Below are 19,020 nucleotides of genomic sequence, written 5' to 3' on the forward strand. Positions count from 1 at the left end.
TGCTTTAAATATACAGTAACCTATGTGCTGAAATTAAAAGAATGAGAAAGTTATACTATGTAAAATATAACCATTAAAGGGAAGAATTGGCTATACTGACATCATAAAGGTACATTTCAAGCCAACAAAATATTATAGTTAAAAATGACATTTTATAATGAGAAAGGGTTCCATTTATCAGAAAGACATAACAATCATAAATATGCATACAACTAATAAAACAGCTTTAAAACCCATGAAGCAAAAATTGAGAAAACTCAAAGGAGAAACAAAAATCTACAATTATGTGAGAGATTTTAACACTCCTTTCTAAAGCAATTGATACAAAAACTAAACACAACCATTAAAGACATAAAAGATCTGAATACTATCAAATGCAATGACATAATTAATATTGATAGTTAAGGAGCACTCTGCCCAGTAGTTGCAAAATACAAATTATTCTCAGGTACATATAGTACTTTCACCAAAACAATATGCTTGGTTTTATGACAAGTCTCAATAAATATCAAAATACAGGCCAGGCGTGGTGGTTCCCTGTAATCCCAGCACTCTGAGAGGCAGAGGCAGGCGGATAACGAGGCCAGGAGATCGAGATTGTCCTGGCTAACACGGTGAAACCTTGTCTCTACTAAAAATACAAAAAAAAAAAAAAAAAAATTAGCCGGGCTTGGTGGCGGGTGCCTGTAGTCCCAGCTACTCAGGAGGCTGAGGCAGGAGAATGGCGTGAATCCGGGAGACGGAGCTTGCAGTGAGCCGAGATCGCGCCACTGCACTCCAGCCTGGGCGACAGAGTGGGACTCTGTCTCAAAAAATAATAATAATATATATACACATATATATATATATATATATATATATATACAGTAATCTTATCAAGTACTACCTGTGACCACAATGGAAGTAGATTAGAAGTAACAATAAAACAGGAAACACACATACACAAAAATATTTCAAAAGTAAACAAGACACTTAAACTCACCAAATAGAAAATCCAAAGGGAAATTAGAAACATTTCTAAACGAATGCTTATTTGTAGAAATTGAGGCGCTCATAGTAAAATTACTATAAAAAAGCAAAGGAGGAAGAACATACAGAATATTCTTGAAAAAGAATAAAGTAACTTACATTACCCTCATTTCAAAAGTTACTATAAAGCTACATATATGAACAGGCATATATCTGGACTCTGTTCTATGTACTATTTTGTCAATTATTATACTAATACCATACCGTCTTGATATTTTAGCTCAATAAATAAGTCTCAAATCAGGGACTGTAAGTCCTCCAACTTCTTCTTTATGAAACTTGATTTTGCTCTTCTAGGTTCTTTGCGTTTCCCTACAAATTTTAGAATTGATTTGTCAATTTCTTTTTTTTTCTTTTTTCTTCTTGATACGGAGTCTCTCTCTGTTGCCAGGCTGGAGAGCAGTGGCACAATCTTGGCCCACTGCAACCTCCACCTCCCAGGTTGGAGCAATTCTCCTGCCTCAGCCTCCCGAGTAGCTAGGACTACAGGCATGCGCCACCATGCCCAGCTAATTTTTGTATTTCTAGTAGAGAAAGGGCTTTCAACTGGTTGGCCCGGATGGTCTCTAACTCTTGACCTCGTGATTCGCCCGCCTCGGCCTCTCAAAGTGCTGGGATTACAGGCGTGAGCCACCGCACCCAGCCGTCAATTTCTTAAAATAACAGAAAAAGCCTCCTGGGAGTTTGATTGGGATCTTCTGCCTTAAAAAAAAAAAAAAACAGAAAAACCCTCCTGGGATTTTGATTGGAAATCTTTCTGTCTTTGGGGGAACAGAAAGATTTCTTAAATGAAATATCAGACCAATAACTATAAATGATTAATTTGCCTAAATTAAAATTAAGAAGTGGCCAGGCACAGTGGCTCACGCCTGTAATCCCAGCACTTTGGAAGGCCACGGCGGGTGGATCACCTGAGGTCAGGAGTTCAAGGCCAGTTTGACCAACATGGTGAAACCCCGTCTATACTAAAAATACAAAAAATTAGCCAGGTGTGGTGGCAGGCGCCTATAATCCCAGCTACTCAGGAGGCTGAGGCAGAAGAATTGCTTGAACCCAGGAGGTGGAGGTTCCAATGAGCCGAGATCGCACCCTGGCACTCCAGCCTGGGCAACAAGAGCAAAACTCTGTCTCAAAAAAAAAAAAGAAGTAATTTAATTTCTGTTCATCAAACGACACCCTGAAGAAAATCAAAAGAAAAGTACACAGGGAGATATCTGCCATATATTAACTTACTAGGGATTAATATTAAGAATATATAAAGAGCTTTGAAAATCAGTAAGAAAAAATCCAATTGAACAAAAAAGACATAAACAGTTCACAAAAGAAGACACATACTGGCTAGTCAGTGATATGCACATAAAAAACAAAATAAAATATTATTTTATATTCATTCAATTGGTAATGAATTAAGAAGTCTGACAACACCAAGTGTTGAGTAAGACAGGAAACAACCAGATCTCTTTTATATTGTTAGTGGTAGTAAAACTGATAAAACCACTTTGAAAGAAAAACAGGTGATCAGTATCATCTAAAAGTAACATTTTCACACTTTATAATCCAGGATTTCTACTCCTAGATATATAACCCACAAAGATGCATGAACGTGTACATCAAGAAACATGTGTGAAAATGTCAACAGTAATATTATCCATAACAGCAAAAATGGAAATAACCAAAGTTCTCATCTAGAGATACATGTAAAAATAGCTATGATATACTCACATATAATAGAATTTTTTTAAACAGTGAAAACAAACACCTATATCAAAAAACACGGATAAATCTTAGTAACATAATGATGAGTCAAAATTGCCTTACCCCATAAACAACACATTATATCATTTTTTTGAATGACTAAACAATAAACTGTTTCCTCATAAATTTGTATATGATAAAACTGTTTAAAAAAATCAAAATGATAAGAAGTTCGGTGGTTACCTCTTGTAAGAGAATCAAAGCACATACAAGTAGATGTAAGCCATTTGTAACAATCTAATTTTTGGACAAGTTGGTTGAACCAAGGGTGTTTATTATAATAAAGAACTAAACAAAGCCATTAAATTAAATTGTCATATGCATACAGTAGTATGTCATAACACAAACTTTATCATTGATCCAATATTGTGTAGCTAATGTCCAAAAAATGCATACAATATGGTACAATTTTAAAAATTGTTGTCATAAGGTTAATTAGCAAGACAAATGTGCTACGTTCAAAAATTACAATCCATTACTGAATTAATACATTATAAAATTTAAAGAGAAGCTACGGGTGCCTTACAAACACTTAAATAAATTCACAGAGACTTTTTTAAAGATGTTTAGAGTTGAAAGTTGCCCTGAAGATTATCTAAAAAGGTACCACTCAATATTTTCTATATGCTACGCTCTGCAACCAGATCTTACATATTTATCTATACATTTATACTACCTTCATTTACCACAGGAAATAGTAAGAAAGGTTACATGACCTGTCCAAAATCATGTATCAAGATAGTGGTAGAATCAGGACTATTGGATACTGAGTACTGAATACCAGGCATTATGGCAAGTACTTTATGAAACTTACTGTTAGATACTTTCTATTCCATTAGTTCATTCAGTTAAAAAGTCTCAAAATGGGCATGACCTATTAATTTGCTTTTCAATAACGTATATCAGCCAAATGTTTCATCACGATAACTGTATTTGCTAGACCCTGTACTTCTACATGCACGTCTATATAAATTTGTATTGTATGTAATATTCATGCCTACAAACAGTATAAAAACGGTATAATGCAAAACTATCTGCACACTTCTTATACTCCAATAAATGCAAATATATTTAAATTTTTATGTTTTAGTAAATTGTAGGAGATGATTTAATATTACACTGAATAACAGTTTTAGAAAATGTCTCTCACCTGTGCTGAGTAGTCTGGATCACTTTCTTGAGGTAAAGGAAGAGGTGCTCCCTGTGATTCCTGAAGTTTTTCTTTTAACTTAGCATTTTCTTGCTCTTTTTGTAATAGCTGATCCTGAAGATTAATAACACTTTGCCGGAGCACAGTTTCATTTGATTTCGTGGTTTCAAAACAAATACGTAACTCATTGTAAAGCTGTTTCAAAAAATATATCCAAATTATATTAATAATCAATAAAACTATGTGTCTGTATGTGTGTGTGTGTGTATGTATATATATATATGAACTGTATAAACACAGTTCTTTCCCTCAGGTTATTTTAATAGTCTGAGAGGGAAAGAAGATATAAACACAAAAAAACTAACTAAATTATATAATAACGTTTAATATTTAATTTTTTAACATTTAAAATGTGATATTAATAACTAGAAAATCTGTTAAAAAGGCAATATGTATTATTAGCCAGTGTAATATAGGAAAAGAATGCCAAATTTCTGAGGAACAAAATACTTGAAGCTAGCTGTATTAATCATGGAGGGAATTATGAAAAAGGACCTGAAATGAACCATGACAATGTAATTGGAATTGACCAAAAACAAAAAGTCATCCTAAAGATAGAAGAAATGTGAAAAAAATTAGGTACAATGATAGGAAAGGACATAAAGGAGCATAAGGTATATCAGTTTAATTGGACTTAATATATACATTTGAAAGAAAACAAAATCAGGAGTATTTCATTAACAGTTAATTAATGTTGAATTCTACATTCTTATTAAGTATAATTTAGTATCCACTGCTAGGAGGAACAGAGGAATAGTAAGAGACAAAGTCAAGCAGTAAGGCTGCAGAAAGAATGTAAAGGCTCTTCAATACTGGATTAAGAGGATGGACTTGTTTTGTAGACAACAGGGAGTTACTGAAAACCTTAAACAGTGTGAAAAAATAGAAGCAATATTTTGAAGACTTATTAAATAACTTTAAAACCTTTTTAAGTCAAGGCAATATGCATTAAATACATTTAGAAGTTTATTAAAACTATGAGATAACATGACATGTAAGTGCTATCATACAGACAGTAATATAGGGTTAACAATGGTATGCCTCCAGAACTTGTCAACTTGATCCTAATGTATAATTGTGATTTAATGAGATATAATCCAATCTCTGGTAGTTGATTTACATACAGAATCTGTATGTATATCTGTGGCTGACACTAGAAAAGTGACCTAAGAGCGAAAATGTGTGTGTATGTGTGTGTGTGTGTGGTTTTAAAGGCTAACAGTAAAATCTTACAATAAGAGCAAAACCCTCAAGTGTAAAAATCTCAAAATTATATAGAGCTACGGTAAGTTTTTAGGTTTGCTCATTTACTTAAAGACACAGAACATCTCCCATCAGTTTGCCTTGCCTCATGGGAAGAAACTTACATACATAAAATATTGTAAAGCTTTAGTTCATCTAGAAACCTAGGATTTGTGTACATTTCTGTATGCATGTTTACCTCCGTTTTTTAAATTTAAAATTTAAAATTTAAAAAGGCTTGTAAAACCTTTCATTAATACATCTCCTGAAACATAATTTGTCACAAAAATAAGACCCTCCAAAGTTCCACTCCACTGGCATATAATTAGCTCAATATACCTTTTATCTTTTATTAAAAAAAAAATGTATCTCTGGCTGGGAAGGTGGCTCACACCTGTAATCCCAGCACTTTGGGAGGCCGAGATGGGCAGATCACCTGAGCTCAGGAGTTCGAGACCAGCCTAGGCAATATGACGAATCCCCGTCTCTACCAAAAATACAAAAAATTACCCGGGCGTGGTAGCATGCACCTGTAGTCCCAGCTACTTGGAAGGGTGAGGTGGAACACTTGAGCCCAGGAGGTCGAGGCTGCAGTGAGCCGAGATTGTGCCACTGCACTCTAGTCTAGGTGACATGGGGAGACACTGTCTTAAAAAAAATAAAATTAGCTATCGATATTATTGTGGAGATATTTAAAATAATCCACTTCACTTTATTGCCAAAGTCTAGGCAATTTTTTTAAAAAAAGTATTGCCTATATGATTTATTAAAAAATTTAGAACATCAATTTATATTTTCCCTTCCCATTACCTTTATACCAAGGAGCATGTCCAATGTCCTTTCCACAGCTGATACCATCAAATATTCTAGGAGGCAAGAAAGAGTAGGAACCTGACAGCTTAAAGGGACAATGAAGAGTTCAGCATGCCTACTTGTACTGTGCTGCTGCTCTCATAACTGGGTTTAGGGTAGAAAAGAAAAAAGCAAACCCTGGACACAAGAGCTAACCTGGCTAGGGAAAGTTGAAGCTATGATGAGTGAGGGTCTTCTCTTCACTACATAGTCATTTTTTCAATGAATATTTAACCACTTTCTAATCTTGGGTGCATTATTTACACTAACCAACATTTACCCAATCAGTACAAATTAATCCCTCTGAGGTAAATAATAGAAAATATTATTAAAGAATTCACATATTTCAAATATTTGAGAATCTCATGGACACTGATAAGAGCTGACAAAGAAAACTACATACCTTCCATCCTAATGACTAAGGTACAGGCATGATGCTAGGGTATGGTCAGGATTGAGGACCAATTTACTGGCCACTAGTGCCAAGGATGTGGTATACCCTACTCTTGGGTGTCACATCTTGGGACCTTCTTCCACAAATATAAGGCTTTAGGCCGATTCATTCATGGAAGAAGGCTCTATTTTAATTTACTTCCTGTCGTCTAACTTCTGCCTTGCTTCATAAAATAGAGGACCGGTCGGGCACGTTGGCTCACACCCGTAATCCTAGCACTTTGGGAGACCAAGGCTGGCGGATCACCTGACGACAGGAGTTCAAGACCAGCCTGACCAACATGAAGAAACCCTGTCTCTACTAAAAATACAAAATTAGCCAGGCATGGTGGCGCATGCCTGTAATCCCAGCTACTCGGGAGGCTGAGGCAGGAGAATCACTTGAACCCAGGAGGCAGAGGTTGCAGTCAGCTGAGATCGTGCCATTGCACTCCAGCCTGGGCAACAGGGCGAGATTCAAACTCAAAAAACAAAATAGACGACTAATAGTGCTCTTCTTGTGTTCTCTACTTTGCTCTCTCTGACATGCAGTTTAAGCAGTTGCATTCCTATTCAGAAGTTGCCCTGACTTGATGTGATATGACTAGGTGGGTAAGACTACACTGGGAAAAACTCTATGTCTTGCACTGAATATCCATCCTTCCAAGCAGCAGGTGAAAAAGAACTGAGAAAGCCCAGAACAAATTAGGTCAGCTTTGCTCTAGGTTTTGGGACAAACTCTTATCTTATTCCTTAGCTTACTCCAAATATACATCTCCTACTTGCCTGTTTTCTTTGTTGGCTGACTGGATTTCATGTGTTTAATAGTAATGAGATCACTCAGTTGTGAACTTAGAGTACAAGAAGCAAAGATAGTCCTCCAGCCATTTTCAACTCTAGGCCTCGGTCCAGCAGTAAACTTGGTTAAAATAGCCTTCAATAAGGTTAAATCTAGCTTTATTTCAAAAGTGTGTTTTGGTGACAAGACCTCAGGGTAATAAAATGTTTAATTCTCTAAGAGATCCTGCAAGAAAGCAAAAGCTTAGGATGTTCCAGTGCCCTGGGTAGATTCCATCTTATTCTCATTCCATTAATAAGAGTAGAGTTTTTTTTTAAAAAAAAACAAAAACAGTGCTCAAGTGAGTAAATTAGGCAATATGATAAATTCATTCATCTGCATTGCTTTAGGCATACTGAGTTATCTTTTTCCCTATTAGCAATAAGATTCCTTACAACAGTTTTCAGAGAGTCTCTTTTCTCTATAACTTCTTTCCTCTAATAATCCAAAAAGCTCCAATGGATCAGAATTTTTTTGTAAGATTCTGGCCTATAAAAATGTAACCACATATTACATTATGTGCTTTAGAAGTATCAATCATTATAATTCATAAGCAATATATTATCCTTACTATTCTTCATGCTATTTCCTGTTGAAGAAATTAAGTGAAAAAGGTTAAAAGGATCTCCAGGTGACAGAAAGCAAGTTAGAAATAAGACCTCAACTTCCAACTCCTTTAATTTTCAGGGGTTTAGGCTGAAGAGCTCCTTTTCGAATATTTTATTAATGTTAAATAAGTAAATGATATTTTATATATCTTAACAATTTTGAAAATGTATATGCTCTGTTATCCAATGATACTAATTTAAGAATTGAAATCATCCAAATCTAGTAAATACACTACAGCATTCCCTCATTATCCACAATATTGTTTCCAGGACCCAAGTGAATAAAAAAAATCTGCAAATGCACAAGTCCCTTATATAAAATGGCACAGTATTTGCTTATAACCTATGTACATCCTCCTGTATACTTTAAACCATCTCTGGATTACTTATAAGATGGAATCCACCCAGTGTTTACAATGTAAACACTATGTAAATAGTTGTTATACTCTTTCTCATATTAATTTTTATTGTTGTATTGCTATTTTTCATTCTTTTCCCAAATATTTTCAATTCATGGTTGGTTGAATCTATGAATGGGGATATGCCCTATGGATACAGAGTGCCAACTGTATTTGCAACACTGACTGAAACATAAATTCTTCACGTGAAAACTGTACTATTTATAGCCAAAAATGACAACACTAATTTAACATGTAATTTAATATGCTAACTCCTTATTTTCCTAGTTAATAGTTTGAGTAATATTGTCACTAAATAGACCAAAAAGTTATAAAATACATGTTAATACCCCAACCATGTTTGATGGTCTAGAAATCATAAATGCTGATATAATTCCCTATCAATATTTAAATCATACACATATATAAATGATGTGCAGATATAAAAATATTAAAAATTGTATGAATGGCTACATGCTCAGAGGAAGAGAACACATTAGATTACTTTTATTTATCTTGATAGGTGTTTTTCTCCTAGAAAAGCCTTCCACACTATATGATTGGTAGACTTGTATATGAGACTGATGATTTGTTACGGAGAGCTCTGGAACAATATGACTCACCTCTGTGCTCAAAACTTTTTTCAATTTTCTTTCTTCACCTTTATCTCCCCTCCTCAATTCCCACATCCTACCACTTGGGACAACTGTTTTCATCTTTTCAGATAATTAAACAGATATTATGATACAGATCTACTTAATAAATGAGAAAAAGAACGGGTAATGTAAGGGCAAGAAAAAGGGGTGAAGAATTGAGAGAAAGAAAACAGAGGAAACAAACTTCATTAGAAACAGTAAACTAAGATCTGATTCTTAAAGAAGTTTAATAAGAATTGAAGACAAATTGCTAGTGTAATATTTTTAATTCAACTCACCTGAGTCTTAGAGCTAAATCACAATTATTATTCGAAAATATTAAAATGAATATATGTGAAAATATGTTTGAAATTTTGAATAATTTCATCTCATTATTGCAAGGATTATTAGTCAAATTAGAAAACAATCTAAAAATGCATGTAGACAAGGAATAAAGACAATACATATAATGCTCTAGAATAAGAATGAATAATCTGATATAAATGAACACTAAAGTCTGAACAATAACACACCTGACAAATAAGGCAATGTGATCATTCGCAAATTTTAAAATCCTGCACTACACAACTACTACATTTTTGAGGAGAAAAAAAAAAGCATTAGTAAAAAATCTTCAGAAGCTGAAAAAGTTAAAAAGTGTGATGTAATATCAAGATAAAAGAAACCAAATGGATACAATCAGGAGAAACAATGGCCAGAGAAAAATGATGGAAGCCCTTTTCACAGAGAAAGGTAACTGCTATACTCTGGTCACCAAAAAGAATGCAATGAAATCTTCCGAATAACATTTAACTTAGATATCAGGATAAATATTCCAACATTAGAAATTATTAAGTGTTGAAAAAATTTGGATGAGAATGGATAATGCAAGTTTGTAGAATCTGTTTACTGAGGCTTTTAAGGATAAGACCTCACCTTTCCATTTAAAACTGAACTATACTGTGGGCTTTATAATAAAGTTTAAGAATTGCATTCTGGACCCAAGATTACCTAGATCTGAATTCTACACAGGTAGCTGTTTGACTTTAGACAACACTCTAAGCTTCAGTTACCTGATATACAAACAGGGATAAAAATAACAATACCACATCAGGTTGGTGCGAGGCTTAAACAATAAGGCAAAAGCCCTATTGCCAGTGCCTGATACATAATAAGCTAAAAAATGTTAACTATTATTATTATATGGTTACTACGAGCAATTTACATTTTTATCTCGATTTACATAATACATTTCTAAAATAATTTGTGTAAATGGAAACTCAGATTCTCCCTGGCTTATAGTACAATTTTACATTCTGTCTTTATAACTGTGATCTAACTGGAAGGACTTCTCACTTGTATTTTGTTTCTCCACATTTTTCACCACTACAGAACCATTCATCCACCCAAAGTCAAACATTAAATGGACTAGAGTAATATTTAAATTAAAATAGAAACATCGCCATAAAGTTTTAAAATACAATTATGATTTTTAAATTGCATTATCCAAAGTGGGACATCATAGCATGCAATGTCTCAAGGTTCAGTAACTTAACATTTACAGATCACGTAGTAGGCAGGTCCCCTTAAAATCCATGACCCCCATACATTCTTATTATGGGATAATTTTAAAAGGATATGTTATGTACGAACTAATTAAAAGTGAACTGGGCCAGGCGCAGTGGCTCACACCTATAATCCCAGCACTTTGGGAGGTTGAAGCGGATGGATCCCCTGAGGTAAGGAGTTCGAGACCAGCCTAGTCAACATGGTGAAACTCAGTCTCTACCGAAAAGTACAAAAATTAGCTGAGTGTGGTGGCACGCGCCTGTAGTCCCAGCTACTGGGGAGGCTAAGGTGGGGGAATTGCTTGAAGCCTGGGAGGCGGAGGTTGCAGTGAGTCGAGATCATGCCACTGCACTCCAGCCTAGGCAACAGAGTGAGACACTGTCAAAAAAAAAAGTGAATTGCATATGGTTAATATGATGTTATAGCTTCATAAAAGGAAGTCTCCCTGGGTGGATAGGTCAGAGAGAGAGTGTGTGTGTGTGTGTGTGTGTATGTGTGTGTGTGTGTACATATGTGTAGTCAGTACACTATAATGAATAGTAATAGTCTGAACTGACAAAGAAATGTTTATTGCAGCTTTATTTACAATAGTAAAACAAATAACATATATAAACAACACTAGAAAAATAATTAAATTATATGACCATCTAAAATAGTTATATGTTATGATTTTTAAAAATATAATGTTAAAGTGAAAAATATTAGTGTGCTAACAGATATGTTAAGATGCATTTTTAAAACTGAAACATTCAAAATGTTCACAGTATTTGCCTCTGGGAGATGGAATTATAAAAGACTTTGTTTTTTTAAAATAACTACATATAGCCACCAAAACAATTGTAATGTCTACTAACTGTAGACAAAATTTATAAAGAATAAATAAATAATAAGAATATTTTCAAATTGAGTCTAGTTGAGGATACTAATGAAAACTGTATGAACAACTACAAGCATCTAAAACAACTTCAAAATTAAAATATTACAGTGGGAGGTACAATTTCAAAGTGAGAATCAACTTAAGTATCAGTGAAGCCCCCTAATCCCACACTCCCCAAGGTAATGTGTGAGAAACAAAAATAAAAGAAAAATGAAATTCAATCTAGAGAAAGAAATGACAAAAAACAGACTAAACACAAGGAAAAGTAAGCCAATTATTTTAGGTTTGCACATCTCAGTTTGTTCTCTTTTATTTTTATTCTGCCTCAATACTATTCACAAACACAACATACCCCCATCATTTACATCTCTCATTTTCTACAATGATTCTTGGAAGGGATAAACATAATCCTAGAAGAAAAGTGTTTAAGGTTTCAAAATGTACCCCAGATCACAATTTAGGTTACAGCAAGTTCACCAAATAGGGGCATACAAGCTCTACTTCTCCAAATTTAGTAAAGACATACACTAGGGAATTTATGGTTTGAACTAGAGTTCATTTGGAAAAGTTATCAGAAATTAATTTGTCTCTTTGATATCTTATCTTCTCAGCAAAGTATTACTGGTATGACACCATCAAGGAGAGCTTTCTTTATCCTTAGTCTTGGAACAGGCCCCCAGTTATGCTCCCATATTTCCCTCTACTACTGTTACAACATACATCATTCTTTTCTTGCTTCTACCATTTAATGTCTGCTATCAACTAATTTTAAACTTTAAGAGTTGTAGAATAAAGGAAGTAAAATGGTATCTATGCAGACAACTGGGCAGGAAAGCTTTCAGGCACTGGAAGAAAGTATACCTTGAAAGGTTAAATACCTGTTATGTTCAAGGAATAAAAACATGGTTTGTGTTGCTGGAGTGAATAAGAAGAGAAGGCAAAGATGAGATCAGAGAGGTAATGTAGAGTCGGAACATGTAGGGTCCCACAGGTTGTAGTAAGAACTTAGGTTTTTTATTTTTAATGGCCTGGGAAACCACTGGAGGGACTTGAAGAGAGCAGTGATCTGATTTGACTCACAAAGTTTTGGCAATAATATCCTGGCACCTATGTCAAAAGGCTTAAGATCAGAACAAAGAAACTGGCAAGTTACTGCAATAATCCAGGTAATATGTGATAGTGGCCTGGACAGAATGGTGACAGCAAGGGTGGTGGGAAGTAGTCGAATTCTGCACCTGTACTGAAAATATAAAAGGCAATAGTTTTGTTTTGAACACGTTCAGTATGAGATGCCCATTAGGCATCCAAGTGAAGAGATATTAAGTAGGCAATTAGATATACTCTTTCCTAGAGTATACCGAAGAGATCCAAGGTAGATAAACAAATTTACAAATTTGGGAATCATCAGCCTGTAGACACAGGTAGAGCATCCAAATCAAAAAATCTGAAATGCTCCAAAATCCAAAACATTTTTGAGCACCAGTATGACGCTCAAAGGAAATACTCATTGGAGCATTTCAGATTTCAATTTTTCAGATTTGGGATGCTCAGCCAGTAAATGTAATGCAAATATTCTAAAATCTCAAAAGCTCAAAATGTGAAACACTTCAGGTTTCAGGTTCCAAGCATTTCAGATAAGGGATATTCAACCTGCAATATAATTTTGAAAGTCAAGGTGATTAGATAAAATCACCTAAGGTGTAAGTATAAACAGAAAAAAAAGGGAGAGATCCTAAGAGTGAGGCCTGGGACATTTTAACACTTTACAGGACATAGAGACTGAGTAGGACCAGAAAGAAATTAAAAAGGGACAGCTAGAAACTGAAGGAAGAAAACCATCCAATTATAGCACAATGGAAGCCAAGAGGGGAAAAAAAAAATGGTTCAAGCAACAGAAAAAAAATGTTTCAAGCAACAGAAAGTCATCAATGGGGGAAAAAGAGAAAACAATTAATTAGTATTAAAAACAATTAACAAGTATTAATAAAGTACAGTGTTTCAAATCATTTTAGCAATGGAACCTGCTTTAGAAACAAAAAACACAGTGGGCAATGCCACCCCATAAAACAAAAAGGCAGCACTGCTCTAGCTGAAGTGGAAGACTGTATCTTTCTGCTTGCTATCATCTAGGTCCTTGGGAAAACACAAAGGGAACACAAAACACACACTGAAAACCACTGTTAAAAAGCAACATTTAAAAATATGTGTTTAAGTTTTAAGGTAATTTATTTCATGTTAATTAAAGACATTGGATTTTCACAGTGATTTTTTAGAAAAGTAAGATCAAAAGTAAAAATCCAATAATTCTAGAGGGATAATATGAAAAGTATTATTTAACCTCTCTAAGCCTCACTTGCCTCAACTACTATCATTAAATGAGAATAACACTATATAAACTACATTATTTATTTAAATAATTTAGCACACTACACAAAACATATGAATAACTCAGTAAAGGTTTGTTTTTTTTTTTTTTTGAGACGTTGTCTCGCCCTGTTGCCAGGCTAGAGTGCAATGGTGCAATCTTGGCTCACTGCAACCTCCGCCTCCCAGGTTCAAGTGATTCTTCTGCCTCAGCCTCCCAAGTAGCTGGGACTACAGGCATGAACCACCATGCTCAGCTAACTTTTTGTATTTTTAGTAGAAACAGGGTTTCATCATGTTGGCCAGGATTGTCTCGATCTCTTGACCTTGTGATTCGCCCGCCTCGGCCTCCCAAAGTGCTGGGATTACAGGCGTAAGCCACCATGCCCGGCCAATAAAGGTATTTTTTTTTTAATTAGTAGATTAAATTATTGCTGCTGCTGAGTCAGTTAGCACACCTAAATACTTGGGTAAACCTTCTTGAAAGGCTCCTAAAACAACTGTAAAGTAAAAGACTGCTGAACAGAAACACACAAAATAAACACAGAAAAATCCTGGAAAATATTGATCCTAAAGACCTCCTCAGCAATCCCCTTTGTATTTGTGAAGATTTGCCCAAAAATAATGTACAAATTTTACAATGAAAGTCTGCCATACTTGACAAAATAATTTCTTGTAATAGCAGGCCGAGGAATTCCATTCCCCAAATCCTCTCCAGTTTTGAGACTATACTCCTAGTATGTTTCACAGAAGCTGTCTGAATGCCAATTTATAAAAATAATACCCTATAGAGTAAATTTGTATCTATATTTTAAGTGATTCAGCTCTAATTACCATAAAGAAAATTCAAAAAATTTTAAATGTTACCAAATTGAACCATCCTTCACTTCTAAATTTTGAGGAAACATATGTAAAAGGAAGTAATAATTAAATGCTGAAATTTGAAAAAATCTGAATTCTATATATGTTCATAAGTTCATACATAAACATTTACATCTTTATTACAGAATAAAAGCATACTTTTTGATATGATATACTTTCAGCTGTGTGAACATCTTCCTGATTTCTCAGTACTTTTTGTGTGTCCATATTGAGAACCTGAAGCTGCTGGATCAGCTCTGCTTGCTGGGCTGTATGTGTACTGTTCTGTTTGTAAAGATTCTGCAGCTCCTGCAGTTCCTTCCTGTGCAAATCAAGCAATAAATAGAGAAAATTATGGATAAAGATCATCTCAGTTAAATAATTGTGTTCATCTAAGGTTACAGATTGGCATCCTATTTTGCATCTGTTATTTGTACTGCAGGCAAACTTTTTAATAAAAGAAATAATGACATATTTAATATTTATCACATACACACAGAAAGTATTGATACAATGACTATGACTTTCAAAGCCAGATACATATTAATTTTCTTTTGTAGCTTTATAGTAATAAAACCATGGATATACATACTACAACCTTTTATTTAAATTAAGTAAACACTTCAGTTTCAAGAATTAACAAGTGGTAAGGTCAACTATAGTTATTAGACAGTTTTGAACAAAGGGTACATCAACCTTTCATTTTATATTACTATACAGAACTTTAAATATATTAAAAAGAATCCCAAAGGGCAAACTTAAGTTTTCAAACCAAAGTTCCTTAAAACACAACTGCCAATTCTAGTTTGTAACCTCAGAGTCCTGGGCTGGGATTCTTGTGACTCCTCTAACTCAGCTTGAAGGAACTGATGAGGTAAAAAAGTCAGAAAGTCCCAAGAAAAATCCAGTCCTTCGAACCTACCCAGGATGAAACTGATAAGCAGGAGGACAAATGAACTCGTGGTGGTAATGATGGCACTAAGAGTCTAGGAGAACTACACCGTTGAGATAGAGGTTTCCAGATTGCTGTGGTTGTGAATCCTGTGTGATACAGATTATACAAACTGGGAATTCTTTTGTATATTTAATTTGAACAGAGAAATATTTATAAAGCATTATTACATCAAAATATACTATAAACAGTAGTCTCTTAGTATCTATGGGAGAATGGTTTCAAGACCCACTATGAATATGAAAATTTACAGATGCTCAAGTCCTTATATAAAATGATGTAGTTTTGCATATAATCTATGCACATCCAAATACTTCATCTCTAGATTACTTATAATACCTAACACAAAGTACATGCTATGCAGATAATGTTATACTGTATTGTTTAGGGAATAAAGACAAGAAAAAAGTCTGTACACGTTCAGTACAGATGCAACCACTACATTTTTCTTCGCCTGATATTTTCAATCCGTGATTGGTTGAATCCATGGATATGGAATCCATGGGTATGAAAGGCTGATTGTACTTATATAATATTTTGAAGATTGTATTTCTTAATGGAACTTACTTTTACCTATAACTTTAAACTAGTCATTCATTCACATAAAATAAGTCTTAAAAGAAAGAAGGAATAAAAGAGATACGGAGACAGTTGTTGAACATGGATGAAAATTAGTATGGGAGCAAGGAGTTCTGCTCCTTAGAGATTTAGAACATTAATGTTCTCAAACCACAACTACAACCCCTGCATCCATACAGATACATGGATATACACCATTTTCCTGTAACAATTCAAAAAACTGAAACATGCAGAAAATAGCAGTCCAAAACGGGGAAGGGGAGAGAAGAGAACCAATAATGGCACAATGCCTTCAGGAAATGTAACACAAGAGGAGGGGAAAAAAGACCCATAGTAATCATGCATGATCATTACTGCCATTTTTCACTAATAACATTAGCAAAAATTATCAAAGGAAATACGCAACAGGGCAGGAGAAAATTCCATCATAATTAAGATATGTTAGCTGGGAGGCCTAAAAAAATGTCACATTTAGAAAAGAGACATGATGAAGATAAAACATATCATCTTTCAATACAGTGTTAAAACATAACAAATTTATTTATATTCCCATGTTAGGAGACATCTGGTATTTCTTAATGAGAAGGCCCGAATCCATAGCTGGTCTGCATTTAAGGACAATGTACAACAAAATATATATCTCTTTAGTCAAGAGAAACACACTAGGCAGGGGGAGATGGCTCACACCTGTAATCCCAGCACTTTGGAGGCCGAGGCAGGTGGATCACCTGAGGTAGGTGGATCGCCTGAGGTCAGGAGTTCGAGACCAGCCTGACCAATAGTGAAACCCTGTCTCTACTAAAATTACAAAAATTAGCTGGGCGTGGTAGCATGCACCTGTAGTTCCAGCTACTCAAGAGGCTGAGGCAGAGGAATCACTTGAACCTAGCCGAGATCACACCACCCCACTCCAACCTGGGTGACAGAGCCAGACTCCGTCTAAAACACACACACACACACACACACACACTCTCTCTCTCTCTCTCACTGAAGAGTAGGGAGATGCTCATACTATTATGACCCTTTGCAAATTAAAAATCAACCTGGGAAAAAGCACATTTTTCTCTACCACCTCATGCTATTTTCTGGGAATGCTCTCAATAAGTGGAATTGAAGCATAATCTTATACTATGTAGATATGTTTATTTCTATCTCCCCACACAACCCTCAGAAAAGTACAAGTGATGGTATGTACACCAATGTTGCAAATACAAAAAGCAAGCAAAGCTCACACAACTCACACATCTGAATCAGCGAAAAGCACTGAATTTGTCCAGACCTTTCCTCATTTGAAAATAAGTAAAGAAAAACAGGGCGGGCCAAGATGGCCGACTAGAAACAGCGGTGGTCGGAGGCCCCCCCACCAAGAAGAACGAAAACAATGAGTGAATCCTGCACCGGCAACTGAGGTATCCAAGTTCTCTGATTGGGATTGACTAGGCAGCTGGCACAACCCATAGAGAGCAAGGAAAAGCAGGGTGGTGCGAAGGCCCACCTGGGAGCTACACAGAGTAACAGGAGCTCCTACCACCAGCCAAGGGAAATGGTGAGTGATCGACCTACTGAGAGGTGACAGTGTGCTGGCAGCCCTAGCAGCCCTGACTCGCTCTCGGCGCCTCCTCGGCCTCAGCGCCCACTCTGGCCGTGCTTGAGGAGCCCTTCAGCCTGCCGCTGTACTGTGGGAGCCCCTTTCTGGGCTAGCCGAGGCCGGAGCCGGCTCCCTCAGCTTGCGGGGAGGTGTGGAGGGAGAGGCGCAGGTGGGAACTGGGGTTGCGCGCAGCGCTTGCGGGCCAGCTAGAGTTCCGGGTGGGCGTGGGCTTGGCGAGCCTGCACTCAGAGAGGCCGGCTAGGCCCGCCAGCTGGGCAGTGAGGGGCTTAGCACCCAGGCCAACAGCCGCAGACGGTGCGCCAGGTCCCCCAGCAGTGCTGGCCCACCGGCGCTGCTCTGGATTTCTGGCCGCGCTTTAGCTGCCTCCCCGCCGGGCAGGGCTCGGGACCTGCAGCCCACCATGCCCGAGCCTCCCCCGCCCTTCCCCCACTCCCCCCACTCCTCCCGCCCTCCCCCCACTCCTCCCGCCCTCCCCCCACTCCCCCCCACTCCCCCTCCCCCACTCCCCCTCTCTCCACCCCCCCGGCCCTCCCCCCATTCCCCCCGCCGTGGGCTCCTGCACAGCCCGAGCCTCCCCCACGAGTGCTGCCCCCTGCTCCATGGCAGCCAGTCCCATCTACCCCCAAGGGCTGAGGAGTGCTGGTGGAGGGCGCAGGACTGGCAGGCAGCTCCACCTGCGACCCCTGTGTGGTATCCACTGGGTGAAGCTAGCTGGGCTCCTGAGTCTAGTGGGGACTTGGAGAACCTTTATGTCTAGCTAAGGGATTGTAAATACACCAATCAGCACTCTGTATCTAGCTCAAGGTTTGTGAACACACCAATCACCACCCTGTGTCTAGCTCAGGGTTTGTGGATGCATCAATCAGCACTCTGTATCTAGCTAATCTAGTGGGGACTTGGAGAACTTTTGTGTCTAGCTCAGGGATTGTAAACGCACCAATCAGCACCCTGTCGAAATGGACCAATCAGCTCTGTGTAAAACCAATCGGCTCTCTGTAAAGTGGACCAATCAGCAGGATGTGGGTGGGGCCAGTTAAGACAATAAAAGCAGGCTGCCAGAGCCAGCAGCGGCAACCCCCTTGGGTCCCCTTCCACACTGTGGAAGCTTTGTTCTTTCACTCTTTGCAATAAATCTTGCTGCTGCTCACTCTTTGGATCCACACTGCCTTTATGAGCTGTAACACTCGAAGGTCTGCAGCTTCACTCCTGA

The 19,020-nt window shown here is 36.9% G+C and overlaps 1 protein-coding gene across 5 annotated transcripts in view; it reads right to left on the reverse strand.

Moving 5' to 3' along the window:
- CNTLN (centlein) overlaps window positions 1–19,020 on the reverse strand; it is a 353,870-nt gene that overhangs the window by 196,073 nt on the left and 138,777 nt on the right. For 3 of the 5 annotated variants that reach the window (XM_054501408.2, XM_054501409.2, XM_063650530.1), the window contains exons 7-8: window positions 14,830–14,992; window positions 3,935–4,129 (exon numbers count right to left, since the gene is read on the reverse strand). In XM_054501408.2, coding sequence (XP_054357383.1) covers window positions 3,935–4,129; window positions 14,830–14,992 — 358 coding nt within the window. The remainder of the gene's footprint in view (window positions 1–3,934; window positions 4,130–14,829; window positions 14,993–19,020) is intronic. The other 2 variants (XM_063650529.1, XM_063650528.1) reach the window with 1 other exon arrangement.

The sequence above is a fragment of the Pongo pygmaeus genome, chromosome 13, assembly GCF_028885625.2.
Source record: "Pongo pygmaeus isolate AG05252 chromosome 13, NHGRI_mPonPyg2-v2.0_pri, whole genome shotgun sequence".
Lineage (NCBI taxonomy): Eukaryota > Metazoa > Chordata > Mammalia > Primates > Hominidae > Pongo > Pongo pygmaeus.